This window comes from Abramis brama (assembly GCF_963993115.1).
Source record: "Abramis brama genome assembly, chromosome: 16".
NCBI classification, from domain to species: Eukaryota; Metazoa; Chordata; class Actinopteri; order Cypriniformes; family Leuciscidae; genus Abramis; species Abramis brama.
In genome coordinates, this window is record NC_139978.1 from 5,257,707 (window position 1) to 5,278,897 (window position 21,191).

Sequence of the window (21,191 nt, forward strand, 5' to 3'; positions counted from 1 at the left end):
AAATGTTTACTTCATGGCGGACATGCATTGTTTATTTTTTGCTAATTTTTGTGAAAGTTATATTTTAAGTTTCATAAATGAAAGTTGGCCAAAGGGAAATACAATGTGTTTGTTATAATGGTTCTGAGAAGTTAGCTGAGTTAACTTTGTTAGTTAAACAATTAAAGCTTTTTATGTAAATAACAACAGATCCAGGAAAACGGATCCATCACAGAAATGCAAAACTGAACGTTAAGAACATAAAGCAGGGAAACACACTCGGCGTGCGCTGGCTACGTATATCTGAACACTAGACTAGAGAACAATTCTGCTATAAAATCTGTAGCCTAATTTACTGTCTGACAAACTCTGTCCAGATGTGGCGTTGCTTTACGTTTTTAGTTGAAAACGGTGTCGTGTTCCTAAAACATCTTGAAAACAGCCACTATGGACTCGTTTGATACATTTTAACACATACACACAAAATTACTGAAACTAAAACATTACTTTTAAACCAGATTTGTTCAATTTACTTAAATATTTCAAAACAGAAAGTCGCCAAATATTGGCTGATTTATCGGCTAACTGGCAGATAAGTCACGATTATATCACAAACCTGTTCAAAAGCTTGGGATAGATAAGGATTTTTAAAAGAAATTGATACTTTTATTCGACCAGGAGGAATTAATTTGATCAAAAGTGACTGTATAATGTGACAAAAGTCTGTTTAAAATAAATGCTGTTCAAAGATTCCAGAAAGAAAAAAAAAGTATTAAGATATTCACAAAAAATAAGCATGAATCAACATGAAACTGGCTATTTTCAGTCTATATTTATTATTTTCAGATGATTTTGGAGTGAAGCAGGATGTTATGTGAGTTCAGGAAGGTATTTGATTATATCCATCAGGTCTTGATTCAATCTAAAATGTGAAAAGTTGCATGCTATAAATGTTGACAGATGGCTGGACTGAAGCGGATGAAAATGGGAAAATAGGGAAAAATTTAGATATTATACAAAAAAAAGTCATTTCAGAGATGCTGTAAAGTTGTTTCATTTCTTCTTTGGAATTAAACACATGACGAATCATGCTCGATCAATAAGACCAGTAATGAGTATTTAAGTAAACAATTGAATGACACATTCAAAACACATTGAATGACTCCTAAAAATGCTCAATGGCGTATATAATTATAATTATTCACCCGGACTTCATGTTTGTATGATATTACATCCAAGATTGAGGCTATATAACTAAGTGAGTGAAAGTAACTATTTTCTCATCATGCACACACACACAAACTAAAGACGCAGTACAAGCAGTAAAGTTTAAACGAGAGTAAGGTGTGTGTGTGTGTGTGTGTGTGTGTAGGCCTGAGCTGTAAGACTCTGAGCTGCTGCTCTGGTTTCTTTGTCCTGTCACACATGCCAGTCTAAAACACTCAAAGAGCCCATTCACTACCAGTGCTGCACTTGCCAACACACACACACACACACACACACACACACACACACACACTCAGACACTGTCCTTTCCTCTTTACAGCCCAACGTAACGCATACATTCCCAAGTGCTGTGTGGACAACACACCAACACACTCACTCCTGCTTTGCTAAAATGATCTTAGAAACACAAAAACAGGCTAAATCCATCTTAGAAATGAACAATGGAGTGTCACATGTGTGTGTGTGTGTGTGTGTGTGTGTGTGTGTGTGTGTGTGTGTGTGTGTGTGTGTGTGTGTGGGGAATCCCAGGGCCTGAACACACACGCTAAACCCAAATTTAAAAGACGAACTCAAATTTGTATGAGTTTGTTAAGCATGATTTGATCTAAATACACTTAATGTATGATTCCATTGTTCTCGGATTTGAATATGATTTCAAATATGGTATTAAAACAATCTTGACGTGCACTTTTGTCATTCAAGTAGATGAGAACCGTATTCGTTTGCCTACCAAGATGGCCGCCAATCCTTTTAACCAGGACACGAACCCAAGTGAAATACCACTGTGTCCCAGTAAATTATTACAAAAATATTACTTTCAAAGGAGATTATGATATACCGACCATAATCATTATCCCGGACAATATTTCAGCAATCATACTGCGTGTTTTCTATCAGCTGTGTAGAAATGGAAATAATTCGCTCTTTTGATCTAATAGGTCAAACCAGTTTGCAAAAAAGTCCTCAGTTTGACTCTTTCAGTTTGATTCATTTTGAATTGACTCAGTTTGATTCAGATAGATGGATAGACAGACGGGATTTAAACTTTGTTGCCTGAGTTTGGTTTGAAGAGCAGAAACTGAAGCTGAAGCTCTCCGTGTGTTTCTCCGTTGTCTCCGATCGTGTTCATATGTAAATATCGTGAGCTTATTTCATCCATTAGATCGTTAGATCTGAAAAACCCAAACATGTCCTCACCCATAGACCCTCCCCTCGAAGAAATCAGGACAGAAGTGTTTGAAAGTGGACAGAAGAGACGGATTAAAACACCAGGTGTTTCTCTCGTCTACTTGTGATCCGATCTTAATGCCAGGTGTGAACAGGGCCTTGGAGTATTGACAAGATGTGTGTGATAGACTTATGCATTTACACATGGTTTGTCTTAAAGCACATTAAAAACACCACATAGACATATAAACAACATTAAAAGCTGTAATTTTCACCTCAGGGGGACTTTAACTATAGTAACCCTGGTTCTGTGAGCAACGCTACGCATTTTGCTGCCTTCTACATCGATGTTTACTTACAATAAGGTTAAAACAGGGGAGAGTAATCGAACTCTGATTCAGACCAAGCAATCGAACCAAACGTAAAAGCAACAAAGTCTGGATTTCCTGGCAGTTTGATCGTGATGTTGTCTAGGGGAGTTAGTTAATGGATGCATTTCACCTAGCGCTGCACGATTATGACAAAAAACATAACTGTCGATTATTCCCTTCAAATTGTAATTGCGGTTATTAATTACGATTATCACAGGGAACTACACTGCGACCTTTTGAAATGCCATTGCGACCCTAATTTTTAATGGGTCGCAAATGTATCACTGATTATTTTTGTACCTACCTTATGTTTTAGGCAATATGCTATGATTTACTATGAGCATTTATTAAAACAGAAATGTGTATTTTAAGAATACGTTTTATAACGTGCTTTGAGCATTCAACACATCAAGTTTGCTTCACAAACGTGCGCTTATTTTCAGTCTTTTTTTATTCGTAATGTCTTTTATTTTCACAGATATGTAATCAAAGCCCTTCAAATTAGAATAAAGATGGTGATTGTTAATGCTGAATTTGGATTTTCATGTATTAACAGCCACTATATCTGCTTGAATCATGCAGCGTTGTAACGTGTAGCCTACATGATGTTTACCATATAATTCAGTAACACTTTACAATTGTTAGATAAAAAATTCTGCAGACAAACTATAAGTTGTCTTGAAAAAGCCTAACCAGAAAGTTTGAAGTCGTTTTAAAAGCTTGAAGTTTGACATAGCCTACACAAAAAAACAATTTGAAATGTGTAAACAATATAGTACAACATACAATACTAGGCTATGTGCACTATAAAGTACAGAACATCTTTCTTTCTTTAAACATAAATAGCATATTAAGCCAATTAAGCAAAAACCTGTCAACAAAGTTCTGCAAAAACAAACAAACAAAAAAACTGGTATAACGCTTGGCATTCTGTCCCCCTCACTTTTGAAATGATGGCTACGCCCCTGCAAGAAGGCATGTAGTTTAAAATAAAAAGCACATCTGTATGCAATACAGTTTCATTATTGTTCATTATTATCCAGAGCGGCTTACTATAAATACAGGGTTCTTGCAGGTTTCAGTAAGTCAAATTTAAGACCTTTTTAAGACATTTTAAGACCATAAAGATTGAAATTTAAGACCTACACGACGCATTACCAAATAAATATTCAAATCAAAGAATAAATTTTATTTCAATGAATTCAGTAATTGAAAAAGCATTAATTTAATTTACAGATAAATCACACCTTCCACACCCAACAACGCGTGTCAGAGAAAAGAACAGAATCAAAAAAAAATTTATAGAAAATTGTACTTTGCATATTATACTGTAAAAACACATAATTAGTTGATTTTAGTTGATCATAGTTGATCATGACTAGAGATGAAATGGCATGAACATTTAATTTCATGATTATAGTGACAAAAATGATCACGGTTATCACAGAATCCTGTTCAAAAAGTACAAATACTACACAATGAAATCAATTCACCATGTTTTATGTCGAAAACCAGCAAATAACAAATAAATTTCCATTAAAAATTAATATTTGTGTCTTGCATGTTATATACTAACATGTACAAGTTAAAATAAAGGTTTGACAAAAAAGGTTTTATAAAAAGATAAACCTCACATATTTCAGACTTTAAATTTTTTTTATAAAAAGAATGAGTCCAAAAAGATAAATTACTGACATTTACAATGCACTTTAGCTTATCTTTTATTATTAATAGTAAAATTAGGTCCGATTTTCCCGTGGCGTCTGTCGTTGCTATGCAACCATGCCCTGCGTCTCCACAATGACAAAAAAGTTGTAGTGGCTAATGGATTTCCCACCACCGAGAAACGCTTGCTGTAGCTCTGCCACAAGATTTATTTAAGGAGAAGAGAACACCACCCGTAGTGTTTGGGTGCACCCCCATCCTTCCTGTTGACTGAGCTTTCAGACAGCGCCTGGAAAAAACGAGCGTGTCGCTTCTATTATGAGCACGCTTACCGCGCGCCTACATTTGAACGAACTTGAGCGTGCAAAAGACGCGATATGTGAACGGCCTCTTGGCGAGCGACCTCCAATCAGGCCATGAGCAACGTGTTGGAGACCCCAGCACTAGAGCTCCACTTTGTAGGCTACGACTCGATACTTTTTTGCTACTTTGTAATAACTTTCTGCGGCCAGCGTTTCTGGAAATAAACGAGGGTAAACCCTTTTTAAGACCTGAATAAATGAAATTTAAGACCGCGGATGAAAATCTGTCCGTTTTTAAGACTTTTTAAGGCCTTAAATCTGAAGTTCAGAATTTTAGACTTTTTAAGACTTTTTAAGACCCCGCGGGAACCCTGTAAATAATTTGTGCGACCAAATCATGTTTTGCGCCAGTAATTAAAAAAGTTAGTAGCGAAAGTGCCACCAGTGGAAAAGGTTAGTGTAGTTCTCTGTATCACATTTTACATTGAATGTTGTTTTGAAGAGCTTTATACCACTGTTTGAAGCGACTGCATCCCATATTGTTATATCAAAATAAATCTTCCTGAAAAACTTTTATTGCTTTTCTATAGCCTCAAATGTCAAATATTAATTTTTTTAGTTATTTAAAGAAACCAGACCAAATTATACAAATATGCATGGTGTTATAATGTTCATTCTAACATTATTATTATATCATTGTAACATCTTAAGCACAGAGAATAACGTAAGTGGACTTTCCTTTTGTAATTGCGCCTTGAACGATTATATAATTGTGGCATCCGTAATTATAATCGCGATTACAAATTCGATTAATTGTGCAGCCCTAATTCCACCCCAGTCACACTTAATCTTGACCAAATCAAGAGTCCCGTGATGTCATCCCATGTGACGCAGGATCCACAACCACATCCCCGTGATCTCACGCATCCGATGGAAACGGTGACTAGAACGATCTGAAACTTCTGTAACGCTGCACAGAAAACGCTGTAAAGCCCGTCGACTGTTTGGGACTGTTGTTGTTGCGAAGTGTCTTGGCTGGAGCCGCCTTGTTAAACTTCACTAATCGTTTGCATCTGGAGTTGCACGGAGAGGAGGGGAAGGAGTCGGGGATGAAGCAGGAAAAACAGAACCGGATATTCAGGAGGATATTCGTGAGCACAGAGGCATATCTTGTGACGATACCGAGAGCAAGACAAAACAAATAAACCCAGAGGGAAAGAATAGCTTCATTCTTTCTTCTACGCGTAACGTTGGAGGTGTCGTCTTATCGTCAGCATGCCGGCACTGCTGTGCTTCAGCTGTCTTTTTCGGCAGAATATCAGTGTCACGGCACTCGGGTGTTTTCATGGCCCGCGTCTGACCTGTGGGCCGAGAAAGGGCCTTAAAACAAACATGATAGTGATCAGAGATCCTCATCTGGACATGACTGTGTCCAAGAGGCCGTGTTTTCATATGACAGCCTGCTCTGATAGTAGTGAAAGTAGAGGTCTGGGGCTTGTTAGGCCAGAAACACACTTTAAACACAGTGCTGTTGAGCATACTGTGTGCTGAATATGCATTCAAATAATGTATTTATGCATTATTTTCTTAAATGGTTGCTCCATGCTCCAATACCTTTTCAAAAGGTACACCTTTGTACCTAAAGAGTGCATATTAGTACCAAAAGTGTACATATTGGTACCTAAATGGTACATATGAGAACCCTTTTGAAGGGACAAGTGACAGCTTTTGTACCTTTTTTCTGAGAGTGTTCATTAAATCGGTCTATGCCATTAGCAACTCTAAAAACCTTATTTTGAAACAAACAAAAAAGCATTTAAAAAATATAGATGTATTGTTAACATTGTTTATAATGGAATGAATAACGATGGCATGAAGTATAAAATGCAGTATATTTAAGGTTTATTGCAAAATTGTCAAATATAAATTTACACTACTGTTTAAAGGTTTTGATAAATGCTGTTCTTTTGAATTTTCGAAGAATTCTGGAAGAAGAAAAAAAAAAACCCCACAAATATATGAAGCAGCACAGCGGTTTTCAACATCGATAATAGTGAGAAATATTTCTTGAGCATTAAATCATCATATTAGAATGAATTCTGAAGGATCATGTGACACTGAAGCCTGGAGTAATGATGCTGAAAATTCAGCTTTGATCACAGGAATAAACTATATTTTAAAAATATAAAAATAAAACGTCTATTTGTTTGAAATTGTAATACTTCACAATATATCTGTTTTACTGAAAACAGTTTTGGTGAGCATAAAAGACTTCAAGAACATTTAAAAGCCTGAGTAGTAGTTGTTGGAAACATCATTCGCAATGCATCATGGGAGCGGGTATTTCACTGCTGAGCTGTTTTGGCACAGTTCTCATTTCTAAGGGAACAGCAACTTCTCTGATTGGTGGAAGGCAAGGTGTTTGGATACTTCAGGATTGTGGGTAGTGTAGTTGAAATTAAATTATGTAGCATATTATCATTACGAAATTTGAGCAATTACGTTTTACATTCACATTTACGCATTAGGCAGACGCTTTTATCCAAAGAGACTTACAGTGCATTTCAAGGTACACATTTAATTCCATAGATCAGTTCAATCCCTGCTAAAAAGCGATACAGACTGATATAAAATCATTTTCACAATAATACATTTACTTCATTTAGAAATTTTCATTTGCAAACAACTTTGTCGTAATAACTTAATGTGAAATAACTACGCTTAATATTCCTTCAGTCCACTTTTTCTCTCCTTCAGCGTTTTACTCATTTCCTTATCTCCACTATCACTGTTCCCTCCTTCCACCCACCAACTGTGCAGCATGTCAGCTCGTCTCTGCAACTCTCTCCGCTAAGCTTTAACTGAAACCATCTGCTAGGAATACCAGACTGATGAAGGTCTGGTTGGGAGTTGCCCCCCCCCCCACCTCTCCACCTCCACCCCCACCCCTTCCCTCGCTCTCTTTCTGCACAATCAGATTTTATTAGCGTACACTCCAGCACTTAGTGTTCTGGTTTTAAGAGCACTGATGGCTCTTAATGTGAAATAAAACCCTGGTCTCCACGTGAGGGGCCACACATGATCCGGAGGGGCCCCGGTGTGTTCGCGGGGGTGCGAAGCCCTGCTATCAATCAGCCGAAGAGCCCTTATCACGCTGGAGAGAGACGGATGACCCCCACACCCGCCAGGACACGGGGGGTTATAACCTTGGCCCGCCGGTGCGGGGCTTTAGCCTGGTCTATGCCTGGTTCAGATTACACGATTTTAGGCCGATTCTGGCACGATCCGTTTGACGGAGGGTGTCGTGGGGATTTGTAAACGATAACGCGTGTCGGGACGCAAGATTCCATCGCTTCATCTCGTATAGTGTGTCATAGTGGACGACAACCAACTAGCGTCTGCGATGCTTCATGATAAAAAGACTAGAATGTTACATTTTTTTCCCGGTCCTACATGACCGGAAGAGTGAATGATTGTGTGTGTGTGTGTGTGAGTGTGTTTGTGTGAGCGAGAGTGAGTGTGTATGTGTGTGTGAGTGAGTGAGAGTGAGTGTGCATGTGTGTGTGAGAATGTGAACGAGAGAGTTTGTGTGAGTGTGTGCGAAAAGTGTGTGTGTGAGTGGGAGCGAGTTTGAGTAAATGTGTGTGTGTGAGAGTGTGAGTGAGCGAGTTTGAGCGAGTTTGAGTGAGTGTGTTTGTGTGAGCGAGAGTGAGTGTGCGCATGTGTGTGAGAGTGAGTGTGCGTGAGAGTGTGAGCGAGCAAGTTTGAGTGAATGTGTGTGTGTGTGTGTGTGTGTGTGAGTGTGTTTGTGTGAACGAGAGTGAGTGTGTATGTGTGTGTGAGTGAGTGAGTGCGTGTGTGTGTGTGTGTGTGTGTGTGTGTGTGTGCGTGTGCGTGCGAGAGTGGGAGCGAGTTTGAGTAAATGTGTGCGTGTGTGTGTGTGAGAGTGAGCGTGCGCGTGTGTGAGTGAGAGTGAGTGTGCGTGTGAGTGTGAGCGAGCAAGTTTGAGTGAATGTGTGTGTGTGAGTGAGAGTGAGTGTGTGTGCGTGAGAGAGTGTGAGCGAGCGAGTTTGAGTGAGTGTGTGCATATGTGTGAGTGAGTGAGTGCGTGTGTGTGTGTGAGAGACGGCACGCGATGACTGGTCGGGAAGCAACGTATAGTCTGACATGTTTCTTGTCCACGACACGACAAGATTTTAGGAGTCAAAATCACGTAATCTGACACAGTGACTATCGTAACACACAAAAAAAAATAGTGTAATCTGACCCAGGCGTAACACTGATACCACAAGCCCTCGAGGGGCGAGTGGGTATTAGTGGGACATATGATAAGTGCATGCATGCATATTTGTATACTTAAAGGGCACGTGACAAGACAGTATTAGTTTGACATGCACAGAAAAACAGGCCTATATTTCATCATGGTCAGCTTTATTTTTGACCTGCGAGCAGCTGCGATATCTTGCTGAAGTGCATTGCATTGTTTTCCCAAGCATTTTCCACATTGTGTAGAGCTGGTGCTTAGGTATATGAGTTCTCTATGGCAAATGCTCATGAGGGTGTAAGACATGACTGAACATGTGTTTGGGTCCCTCACAGCCAGTGTTGTTATAGTCAACAAACACCATTCAAAAAAGAAAGCATTTCATTGAAATAAAGCTGAAAAAAGATGTAAATATTGGATGAAAAACTACTGAAAAATTACTAAATTATAAAAATTAAAGCTAAATGGAAATTTAAAAAAACTAATAAAAATTACAATGAAAATAAAAGGTAATTCAAAATATTTATACACAATATAATAATAAATAAATAAATAAATAATACTAAAATAACACTGCTTAGAGTCTCATTTTTAATAGAAGATGGAGCCACTTAAAATAAAAACAAGAAATAATGCAAAGTAAAAAAGCACTTTTCAGTAATTAGAAAATGCAGTTAAATGTAACAATTCATAAATAACTTTTCAATAAAAAACAAACAAATAAATAAACATTTAAGATTCCATTTTTTATTTGTTGCAAACAAAGATTTTAGAGGGTTAGTTCACCCAAAACTCATTGATTTCCACAGTATTTTTTGTCACTATTGAAATCGCACTCAGTAAAAGCATGACTCTCACACAGAAGTCTCCACAGACCGTTAGCCGAAACACATCTGGAATATTCCATCGGTGAGACGACGCCAGGTCTTCGAGAGCAAGGAGTAAACTGTTTGAAAACACCCACTACACCACCAGCTAACAAATATAGACACTGAACTAACAAATCAACTCCCGCAGTAATGAAGTCTCTCAAGTCCCTGCGTCCTCCTGCGCTCGTCCTGTTTTTAGCCCTCATTTTTAATGTTAGATCATAGCGGTTAGTGGGCGTATTTGCTGAGCTAATGTTGATTTTAGCCAGCTCCCCTAAACTGAGCAAAACTAACACTGAGTTAATCTGCAGTCACATCAGCTGAATTCTGGTGAAATTTCACAGACAAAAAAAGGACCACTGTCTATAGCGTATCAGGAGGCGCGTTTCCATTACAGATTTGCTTAAATATTTTGTGATTTTTTTCTAAATGTCGACAAAAAACTATTGCGACATGACGCCGTTTCCATTAACCGATGTTATGCGACTAAAACTTCATTTTTTCCTCTCGCCAGTCATTACAAAAATCATGGCGATGGATGTTGGGAGGTTTACGTATATCTCAGCCACAGCACTGGCCATTATTATTAATATAAGGAGACGTATGTGTGTTATCCAAGCATTAATATTAAGGAAAGACCCTTATACTGAGAGCGGCTCATATGAGGTGTTTCTCGCTCATTTCTGCTTCGAGGTCTTGATTGTGGCATTTATTTGAGGTTTAGAATCCATTATTCCTGTAATTCTTTTGTCTTTTATGAATTTAATAAAGAGCTCTGTCTCGTATTCTGTCCAAACACACCGCGTCATCTACGTCAGGTGACCTGTAAATGTGCAAAAACTGTTTCCATTGCAGTTTTGCGAAATATTGCTTTTTTGAATTGCCTGAAAAACCACCTCATGCGAGCGGAAAAACTTTTTTGCGATAAATGGGAGTTTTTGCGAATTTGACGTGTTTCTATTGGCCGTATTTTCAATTCGCAATTTCAATTTGCGCAATTTGAAGGGTAATGGAAACACGGCTAGTGTATGAAGCACAGATCACAGAGATATGACAGCTTGTTTTCACCGTGATTGAAAAACAATTAAGAGAGAACTATGATTTTTTAAATCTTGCTTTTTTCTCAGAATCACGAGATATAAACTCCCAATTGCGCATTTCTAAATTATAAAGTCCAAATTGCGAGATTTAAACTCACAACTCGGCTCACAATTCTGACTTTAACTCCCAATTTCATGTGCATACCTCACAATTTTGAGATAACAAGAATTGCGAGTTTATAACTCACAATTCTGACTTTATAACTCCCGATTGCAAGTTTATATCTCAATTCTGGGGTGAAAAAAGTCAGCTCAAAATTCAGACTAAGCTGTTTTCTGTTGATCAACACAGCGAATACACATGACCAACTTGAACCTGATTTAAAATATGAATGGGGAAATCTTGCATATTCACACAAAATACCCCCATTGTGGATTCCTGTTGATATAACTGGATTTCACCTGCAAAAATTCACAGAACAATGGTAAATACCACTCCTTAAGATTCAACATACTGCTTTTCATCATCCGGACACCTAACATGACAAATATCAACCCCAGGTAGGAATGCTACAGATTTTGTTAACAAACTTGTTTACGAACTGCTGGTTTCAGGCGAAGAATCAAACTCAAGCTACTGTATCTCAACACTATTCCCTCATATTAGTGGGAATCAGCACCACCGTCCGCTGAGAGTCCGAGAGAAACTTTAAAGATCGGATAAACAACTTGTCTTGTCAAAAACATCCCAGTGCGGAATTAAAGTGGGCGCCTTCTGTCTGAACCTGGCCGACTCCGAAGCGCCTGCCTCAGATTAATAAATTGATGAAAAAATACATTTATACACACACGCTCATCCCAAGCAGCTTCAAAGGCCTTTCATTGATGTCACTGAACGTAGTGAGTGTGTGTGAGTGAGTGTGTGTGTGTGTTCGCCAGTCCTCACGGGGGATCGAATCTCTCCTGAAGGGCCTAGCGCTTGAAAAGCCAGTGAAGGCTATAAACAGAATATGTAATGGCAGGGACTGAACAGAGGGAGGGATGATGGGCAAGCTATGGGTGGCAGAAGGGGTTGACGCCAACTCCCGTTCTCCTAAGAGAAAGCAAGGAGGAGGGAAGGCCAAGGCTGGCAGGGTTTCACACAATTCAAAGAGTATAGAGCTTGCGCAATGCACTCATCGTTTTTCTAGGACACGAGTTGAATGGTTGATGGGTTTATAGAGAGCTTATGTTTGGACTAGATGCTTCAACATCCCGACTCCCTAACCATCTAACATAATGTGAGGCAAATGCGAGAGGTCAACGAGAAAAAGTTCACCACCACTGTTTTGTACTTAGTAGATGGTCGAAAATGAGGCTGTGAAGGACAGGCAACCTGTTCATTGGGCCTCGTTATTCGTGAAACCAAAGCATGGTTCAACCAAAAATTTTAATTTACTTGCCAACTAATTACCGGCTAAAAACCAGCAACCATTTTCAAAACCACGGCTTGTGACCATCTTAAAGAGGACCCATTATGCTATTTTCCATGTTCATCTTTCTTTAGTGTGTAATGTTGTTGTTTTGAGCATGAAAAAGCTCTGAAAAGTTGCAAAGTCCCTCCAGCGGGAGTTATTCTCTACATCAGTGTCACTGTTTCTGAACTCCCTGAAACTTGAGCAGTCTTGAGTTTTAAAGAGTCACAATATTCCTCTTTTAAATAATTCCCACCCAAGATATGTGCAAAATAAAGGACTAGCCGACCAATCAGATCACACTATGCTTTTCAGAAGGAGGGGCTTCGTAGAGACGGAAACTAAACAGGGCATGAAAACAAACTTTGTAAAAGGGCATAATTTGGAGGATTTTCCAAAGGGTCCAAAAAGAATATATATATATATGATGTGAAAATTAGGGGTCTTAAGACAGCATGACATATTACACACTGCATTTTGGTTCCCTGCAGCCATTTATTTATTATCGATGGAAAAATGAAAAGCATGAACAAAAATGCTGAGTACACAAATGAACATCAAGCCAACGCATGTACCTTCAGACAAAAGTCAAATGTTTGCCAAATGACATTTGCTTGTTTTTAAGGCTGAAAAAAAACATGTAGAAGTCAGTCGAGACTGTTCACACAGTTGTGATCGCAGCATCAACAAAGAGAACATTTGGCAACTATCTTTAAGATCGCCATCAACAGATCTGTCTCTCTCTCGCTCACTGGTGAGCAAACACACACGGTCAGTGTATAACCATAATGATCAGTCTGATGAAGTTACAGAATCTTCGTCAGTCCAAACGAGTCTGAACTTTATTTCATGGAATACAAAAGCAGACATTTAGAAGAATATTTACGCTGCTCTTTTCCATACAGTGAAAGTGGCCAGAGGCTCCAAAAATGACAAAAAAAGCAGTATTATATCAGTATCAAAAGTATCATAAAATAGTCCATATGACACACCTGCCATATTCCAAGCCAATTGACTATTGTTGGTGTTTTTGTCATTTTTTTAAAGTTGAAAGCAAAAAAAAAATCTCCATTCAAGTTCATTGTTTAGAGAAGAGCAGAGAGAACGTTCTCCTTTTTCTGTTTGGTGGGAAAAAGAAAATCATATGGGCGACATGAGGGTGCGTAAATGACGACAACTTTTCCTTTTTGGAACCAAACAGGTAGGGCCACTAACACACACTAACAGTTTACTCACACAAGGACAGGATATTTAAAAAATACACACACACACAATAGCACTATTGACTCGACTGTGTCTCGAAGATTCTAAGTGCTAAGAGTGAGAAAACCTGAATGTGTAAAAATGTCCAGGGGGAAACCTTGAATGCCGTAAAACACATGTGGCACGAGCTATGATGATATGCTCAGGCATTACAAAAGTGTGTGTTTGTGTGTGAGTTTGCCCTGTGCTATTCTTCCCCAAAAGACAAGACTAAACAGTTTAAAATGCGTTTCCACTGAGGTGTGTTTGTTTGCCGGTGTGGGCGGCGCAACACAAAAGCCACAGTTGCAAGGTTTGGCGAGTCGCTCGGCTCCTTGTTCTGTAGACGCTCGGGCCCAAACCTGACTGCGTTAAAATAACACGGGATTGTGCTGAAAGCTTTTGCACTGGGAGGCAGAGACCGAAATTGAATGAAAAAAGAGTCTGAAAACCGATTACGACCCATGTGCTTCAATGGCTTTTCCAGGAGAGTGAAGACTTGACCAGAAAATCATTTCAGCGTGTAAATGTGCATTAAAATACAATGTTAGAAACCGCCACAGGCCCTTGAAAAACATTTAGGATTGAATGCATTCAGTACGTTTACAACACTGCATGTCAAAACCTGTCATTGAAATGAATAGAGGCATTGCTGTGGCGTGAAAGGGAAGAGGTTGTAATACAGGACAACGACTGTTATGAGATTATCTCTGACAACATGTAACTTTTTTTTTTACATGTTGCGAGCTGGATTCGAACTCATTTCGCCCAAGTGAGCACCAAACTTCAATATGTTTTATATGCCTGCAAATCACAAAACAAGGAAGGATTTTAAAATCTTTCCAATGCCACAGCAAATGAAAGTACTCAAAATGTGGCTTCATTTTATTTCGCCAACAAATGCATTGTAAATATACTCTGAATACTCAATATATCGAGTTCTCTCGGTTTCCAACACAAGCCCCAAGCAGACGATTCCTCAGGCAAAGCTTGAGCATTCATCTCAGTGACAAGCATTGAGAAGAGCAGAGCTGGTTGGCCGACACACTCAATCCTTAAAAACAGTCCCACCGGATTATTGAGGAATGTCAGCTCCGAACAGCCCCTAAATCAATTATGGGAAATCTACACGCCTGCATTTCCCCACATCTTTCCCTTCTGTCACTTCATACCTCTGTTTCTTTCCATCTTCCACTTATTAATGTCTTCTATTCAGCTCTTTTTCTCCAAACTCGGTTCTACACACCGCTTTTTAAAGTTATCTGGACGGTTGTCCTCGCTGCTAGCTGAATAGAAATGTAAAAAAAAAAAAAAAAAAAAATCAAACAAGCATGAGGTCTGAACTGAACTCAATGGCTTTGGCTAATCTTGTGAGGATCTGACTGTAAGGCCACAAAACACCTAAAGAAAAGTTCAGGTTTTGGTGGGGGTGGCAATTTTCTTTTTAGCAATTTATTTCATTGATGTGTTGAAGGTCTTCAGCATTCACAATTGCATTCAAGGTTAGTGATTTGAATTAAAGTGTGGGTCTGAACACACACCCACTTTTCACCAACAGATTCAGACTGATATTTCAGACTAGCAAAAATAACAAATTTTAAAAAATCGTCCAGTTGCAGTGTTGGCATGTTTACATAAGACAGATTATTGCGTTCAAAAACAGAGGTGAAAAAATCCATTTAAAATAAATATATGTAAACCAATATATGGAAATTTGTACTCAATTCTTAATATTTTGTTATAAATAGACTACAGCTGGCCAATCCATCTAAATGACTATGTTGTCATTACAACAGTTCCTATTGCAAAGCACATCATACAATAAATATGATGTAACCTGTCACTCAACAACAACCTCAATGCATGTTAAGTGTTTCTGTACGTCGAAGAATGTTTAAAAAAATGTAAAGAATGGTTTTGTTTGTATTCCTCAGCTAAAACCACAGGTATTCAAAACTGCACATTCCCTTTGGCATTTTTATTTTATTTTACTTCTTCCCTTTTTTACACACAACAGAAGAAAACTATAAATATTGCATGAAGTCTGTGAATTCAGAGGAGCTTCTCAATTCCCCCTCAGGGGTTTCAGAGCAACAGCACAAGAACTGTACATATTAGTTTAGAAGTGACATGATTAGAAGTTCACTCTATTTGCGACTGCTTTAGGCTTCACTTTGGCATTCAAGGCCTGCTTTGAGTGCCGTGCAATCTCAGATACCTGTAACATGATTTGTGTGCAATACAGTAGTGACCAAACAGTCGTTTGGTTAGGAAAGTGTGAATAAACATAAATGTAAACAAACCTCACAGAACCGGAGACCAGTTTTATTGCATTTGCACTGTTACAAATACAATGTATGTAGTGCATCATATAAAAGGCAAGAGACCAAAATATTTCAGACAAGAAAAATTGCTATTGGGGAAAAAACCTTTTCTTTTGAAACAGACTCAATCTTTCATCCCATGGTGAAAATTGAATGGCTTTCATCCAGACAAAGAGCATTCTCTTTTATATTCAGTTCCCCAAATTCTCCACTTTACACAAAACATTCAGCCTAAAGTTAAAAACAGTTGAACCTATCGAACACCTGGATGACATCAAATTACTCAAATTCTCAATGCAAAAGACTTATTCCTAGCAAACATACTCTACGTTTGTGCATGCGTGTAAAAGTTGGAGCGTAACCACAGAAGATCGTCCAGATTCTGACGGGCTCCTTCAAGTTCTTCAGCTTTGTTTGGAAACTTCCTTATGTGGTTTTGACAGCTGTGACTGAGGCTGTCTGAGCGAGAGCTTAAGATTAGTGTGTAAATATCTGAAGTATGCCAACTACTCATTGTCTGACGCGCAGCTCGCTCTAGAGGTGGCGATTGACAGGCTAAGCCCATCTGCCTCGATGACCTCCCATTTCACTTGGTCCACACACTGGGATAGATCCGATAGGCTTAAAGCACGAGAGCCGGAGATATCTCTTCCTCCGGGATGATCTGTTTTCAGGAACTTTCAGATAAAAATACGAGCACCAATATGCTCGGGTTCTGGAGGTTATGAACTTGTAGCGATTCGAATACTGTGAGGAATAATACGTTTTAAATGCCTCTTTTTCAAAACACGATGAGGGAAAAGATGAGATATTTGTCTCGCAGGATGCATTCGGTTACGGTGCCATTTTACTGTGGGAAATCTCTTGACCATCTCCCATCGGCTAAACGAATTAAAATAAGTTATAATCCTTATCCTGAATGACATCATCTGAATGTTCGCTAGTTAACTCATATTAGCCTCTGGCTCTTTAATGCGCATTATATTAGTGGTAACAGAGGGCTTCTGTGCTCGTGACATTGACGTAATTCCCCAACATTTGAGTCAAATATGGTTCTGCGAATACTTGGCCATGGTGTACGAATCATAGCGGAAATCTTGCACAAGTTTGCGAGTTGCAGGTACAGCCCGAGGCGATGTTATGGGTGGGATGAAGCATGGTAATTTAAGAAATAGGCTCTTCCCACAACAACACACTATAGGCTGAGGAACAAAAGAGACATGGGTACCACTGCTACTATGCATCTAGTCTGTAAGGAGCAGCCATTAGGCTAATGAGGGCCAATGGAGATCCCAATGGAGATCCCAATGAAGCCATCAGCATTCACTCAGAATCACAATGTAAGACTAACGCCTCAGGAATTGAATGGAAGGGATTGGGAAGGAGGGAGAAGTGAAAAGAAACGGAGAGGCCAAGTAAAACTTGCACGAGTGTCTGGAGGAAGGAGCGGGAAAAAGAAAAAAATCGAAACTTTTCGCTCAAACGCTTGGCCGGGTCCAATCAAATCACATTGCGATTCAGAGTAAAGCAGGAGGATTTGAGCTTCGGAATAAACAATGGCTGTAAAACGTGTTGATTTGGGGAGATGGCTTACGGTTTAGCCCAAAAAAACACTCCCGTTCTCCTTTTTTTCTGTGCAAAGAACCAACCGTTCATTCTCTTTTTCTGCAGAGCGCTGATGCATAACGCCACAGCAAAGCCATACATGAATGCCTGCTGAGTTCTTTGCAAATTGGGTTGAAAAGACCCAATGCTGGGGCTAAAAGGGCAGTCAACCTTTCCCAGACGTGAACACAAAACTCAAAACACATCTATAGGCAAACTCTGCAGCCCTCGGACAAGAAGAACGAACACCCAGATAGAGTTTCAGTGTGACAGATCTCTTCTCTCGGCCAGTCTAATCTTATTTTGAAGAAAGCTAAACAAGCAGTCTGAAAATGCTTAATTACAGCCCAGTGGCAGACAGCACTAAATTAGATTCACTGGGTATTAGATCAATTAGCCAACCATTTTACAGCCAAACACGAGGAATCCTCAGCGAAATGTGAGGCTGAAACACTTTAGACACAAGATTTTGGCAAATCTGATCCAGTAAACGCTGGCGATAACTCAACATGATCTCTTGGACTGCAAATAAATGAATGCAAATCTGTCAAATGCAAGTCAAACAGCTAAAGTACACAATTAAAGCCAATTAAACAAGTTCAACAGCCTCAAACTTGAACTAATGCTAAAATGACATCAAGTCTCAGCAATCCACTTCCACATGCATATTCCTTAAATAACATGAAATTACAAAAATAAAGTCTAAATTGACTGCTGATCTGGTGGCTAAAACTCAATTTCTGATTTTTTTATGCTCTCAACTAGGTGGCTGTGGAAAATGGTCAAAACCGTAGACATGTGGTTGAAGGAGATGTGGTTGAAGGAGACAACCATACAATATTCAAAAGTGGTTGACCAGGGATCCTTAATAAGGAAATATGTTGGTTTCTGTCCATTACGAGGGCCATTATAAACTCTCACATGACGTTTCTCACTGGCTCTTGAACTCAAGAGATGCACAGAGACAGATAGTGTGTTTAATGGCACTCACCGTTCTTGCGCTCGGAGACAGGGCGCCGTTGGACAGGTAAGGACTGGAAAGATCTGGGATCATTAGAAACGGGTAGCCTGGATAATGTGGGCTCTTAAAAAATCCTCCATCTTGCTGTCTTCTCAAAGCTTCACAGTGGAGAGAGGAATGATTAGGGATCCATGTGTGGACAAACATTTAAGTAAAGAACAAGTATGGCAAGCTGTTTTAACATTTATTCCCATTTTTGATACTAATAGTACTTATTTTTGTAACTAACAATTAAACACTAGTACTCATTAGTGACAAGTAGCATTGCTACTGGTGACAAACTTCACATTTTTACCATTGAATTCTACGTATACCCGTGTTTCAGATATTCACTTCCAACTACAATGTATTGTAATGGTTTCTACAAGCAATTGTTCATTAGACAGTAGTACTTATTTATGACTAACAGCACCTATTCCAGGTTTACACTGAGTGTCATAAAAATAGGCATTAGTATCTAATTTCTATTCCCATCCCTACTCTTTTTCTTTCTTTTTTTTGTACATCTGTTCACATTGCTGTTTTAAATGTGGCAAATATCAGATTCCAGTGTGAACAGATCATGGTCCTGAGCTCATCTGCATACACAAAAGAATGATAAAAAGGAAGTAAACACAGAGGACATTAAAGTAAGTGATTACGCATTTATTTATTTGTGATTATTTGTGATTTATTTATTTATTTGCGTTTGTGATCTGCGAATTTATGCACAGGCAATATTAAAAACAAAGACGAGGCTGCGAAAAAGATCAGAATTTTTAAACATTTATGTTTTGCTTGAATATAGAGTTGTCACTATAATACTTTTTGAGCCCTGACTTCCACTGACTACCTTTCTAACTGTCTTGATAACGTCGGGTATGTAAAATCTTTTAAGTGACTCAGAATTGTGCCTTAAAAGACGCTTGAATTCAGATTTGACTGTTCAGACTCTGTTCACATTGCAAAATCCGACCTGTATCTGATTTAATACCACATATGGAAGCTCAGATTCCATGTGGTTTGTGTGGTTCACACTTTCATGACAAAAACAGTCACATAAGAGCAAAAAAAAAATCAGATTTAGGCCACATTTACCTGCAGTCTGACTATGCGTAACACTCGTTCTCTCACTGGTTTGTTGTTTTTATACTTGTACTATATAATATTTATTTCAAATGGCTACCTTTAGTCTAAATTATAACACTTTTACAAACAAAAAAACAGATTTGAAACTGATTAGGAAGTGATATGCACACTACAAAAATAGGTAATAGAAATACTGAAACTATCTGAATAGTTACTATACTATTTGGAAAAAAATACTGTGTGAAATTGGAAAAGATACCAGTCAGAGTTAGATTACTTCCAAGTAATTTAAAAGTACTAGTAATAACAAAAACAGAAACTACTTTTCAAAGAATAATTGTTAAATCGGCCTGCCATAGCAGCACCAGAGAGCTCTTACCCTCGGCGAAATACTCTCGGGCTTTCTCATAACTTTCATGATCAGGTCTTGGCTGAGGTCTCCTCTCGGTTTGCTGAAGGACAGACGAGGAACGGAGAAAAACAAAGCAGAAAAGTTATTTTTCCGTCGGCAACAACCACATCCATGTGTCTGTCAACATGCGGTTGTGTCTGACTTACCTCAGAATCAGATGAACTGCTGTTATTTTCCGACTCGTTCACTAGAGAGGACTTGACATCGTCCAGATCTCTTTCGGCAGAAACGTTTTCGGAGATTTTGTCCTCTTGTTCTCCCTCATCCTTGAATGAGATCATTTCATCGTTCGCCCCCAACTCATCCCCTCCACCTCCGTTAAGTTGTGGCATGTTTACGAGCGTCTTGCAACGGTTACAAAATCTAGAGTTTGTGTTGACTCTGAAGTGCACGAGAACGTGTCAGTGCGGGAAGAAACACACGAGATATTTCAGAAATAATCCTTGACACATGAATTTAAATCCAATTTGTCCATGATTACGTGCGATCACACAAAGCTCGACAGTTTCATCGGTATCCCTGCAACAAACTCCAGTGAAGCGCTGTGTCCTCTTCTGCTTGTCGTCCCGACAAAACTTACCACACACACAAATAAAATAGTATTTTCACCCGATTCTACATTCCACATAGACCGAATGAATCGAGCGCCAAAAGTTGAGACACTTTTTCTTTAAAAAAAAGAAACGCAACCGTCAGTTAAATGCGCGTGAACAAAAGTTGCAACGGTCGCGGCGCCTCCGTAGTCTCTTATCCCACAGAAAGACGTGTTTTAATCGCGTGAAACACAGATTCCTCCTCAAATCAGCTCGTTTCTTCCACGTTTTGAATTACCACCGTCATGTTTGATCAACGGTCTCTGGAAACGCTATGTTTGGACGCGAAGAGGTTCCGTTGCCCTGTACGTTGAGCTGCTGATGGGGAATGCGCAAGCACGCAGCAGCGCGAGAGTGTGCGTGTGTGTGTGTGTGCTGGACGAGCAGAATGCAGAGGAGGAGTTAAGCGCTGAAAAACGACACTCCATTCAGCACACACACACACACACACGCACACACACACACACTCACTCACTCAGAGAGGTTTAAAGGAACAGTTTGTTCAGGGCTTGATTCTTGAAATAGTTCAATGACACCAGGGCTTGGGATTGTGTTATTTAAGCAATATTACAAGAGCACGAGCGCTGT

General features: G+C 39.1%; 1 protein-coding gene across 1 annotated transcript in view; it reads right to left on the reverse strand.

Annotated features, from left to right (window-relative positions):
- Positions 1-20,979, reverse strand: part of tcf7l1b (transcription factor 7 like 1b) — an 83,356-nt gene extending 62,377 nt beyond the window's left edge. Inside the window, exons 1-3 of the mRNA XM_084087285.1 lie at positions 20,157-20,979; positions 19,978-20,050; positions 18,501-18,628 (exon numbers count right to left, since the gene is read on the reverse strand). Coding sequence (XP_083943411.1) covers positions 18,501-18,628; positions 19,978-20,050; positions 20,157-20,342 — 387 coding nt within the window. The 5' untranslated portion in view covers positions 20,343-20,979. The remainder of the gene's footprint in view (positions 1-18,500; positions 18,629-19,977; positions 20,051-20,156) is intronic.
- Between the last annotated feature and the right edge of the window lie 212 nt (positions 20,980-21,191).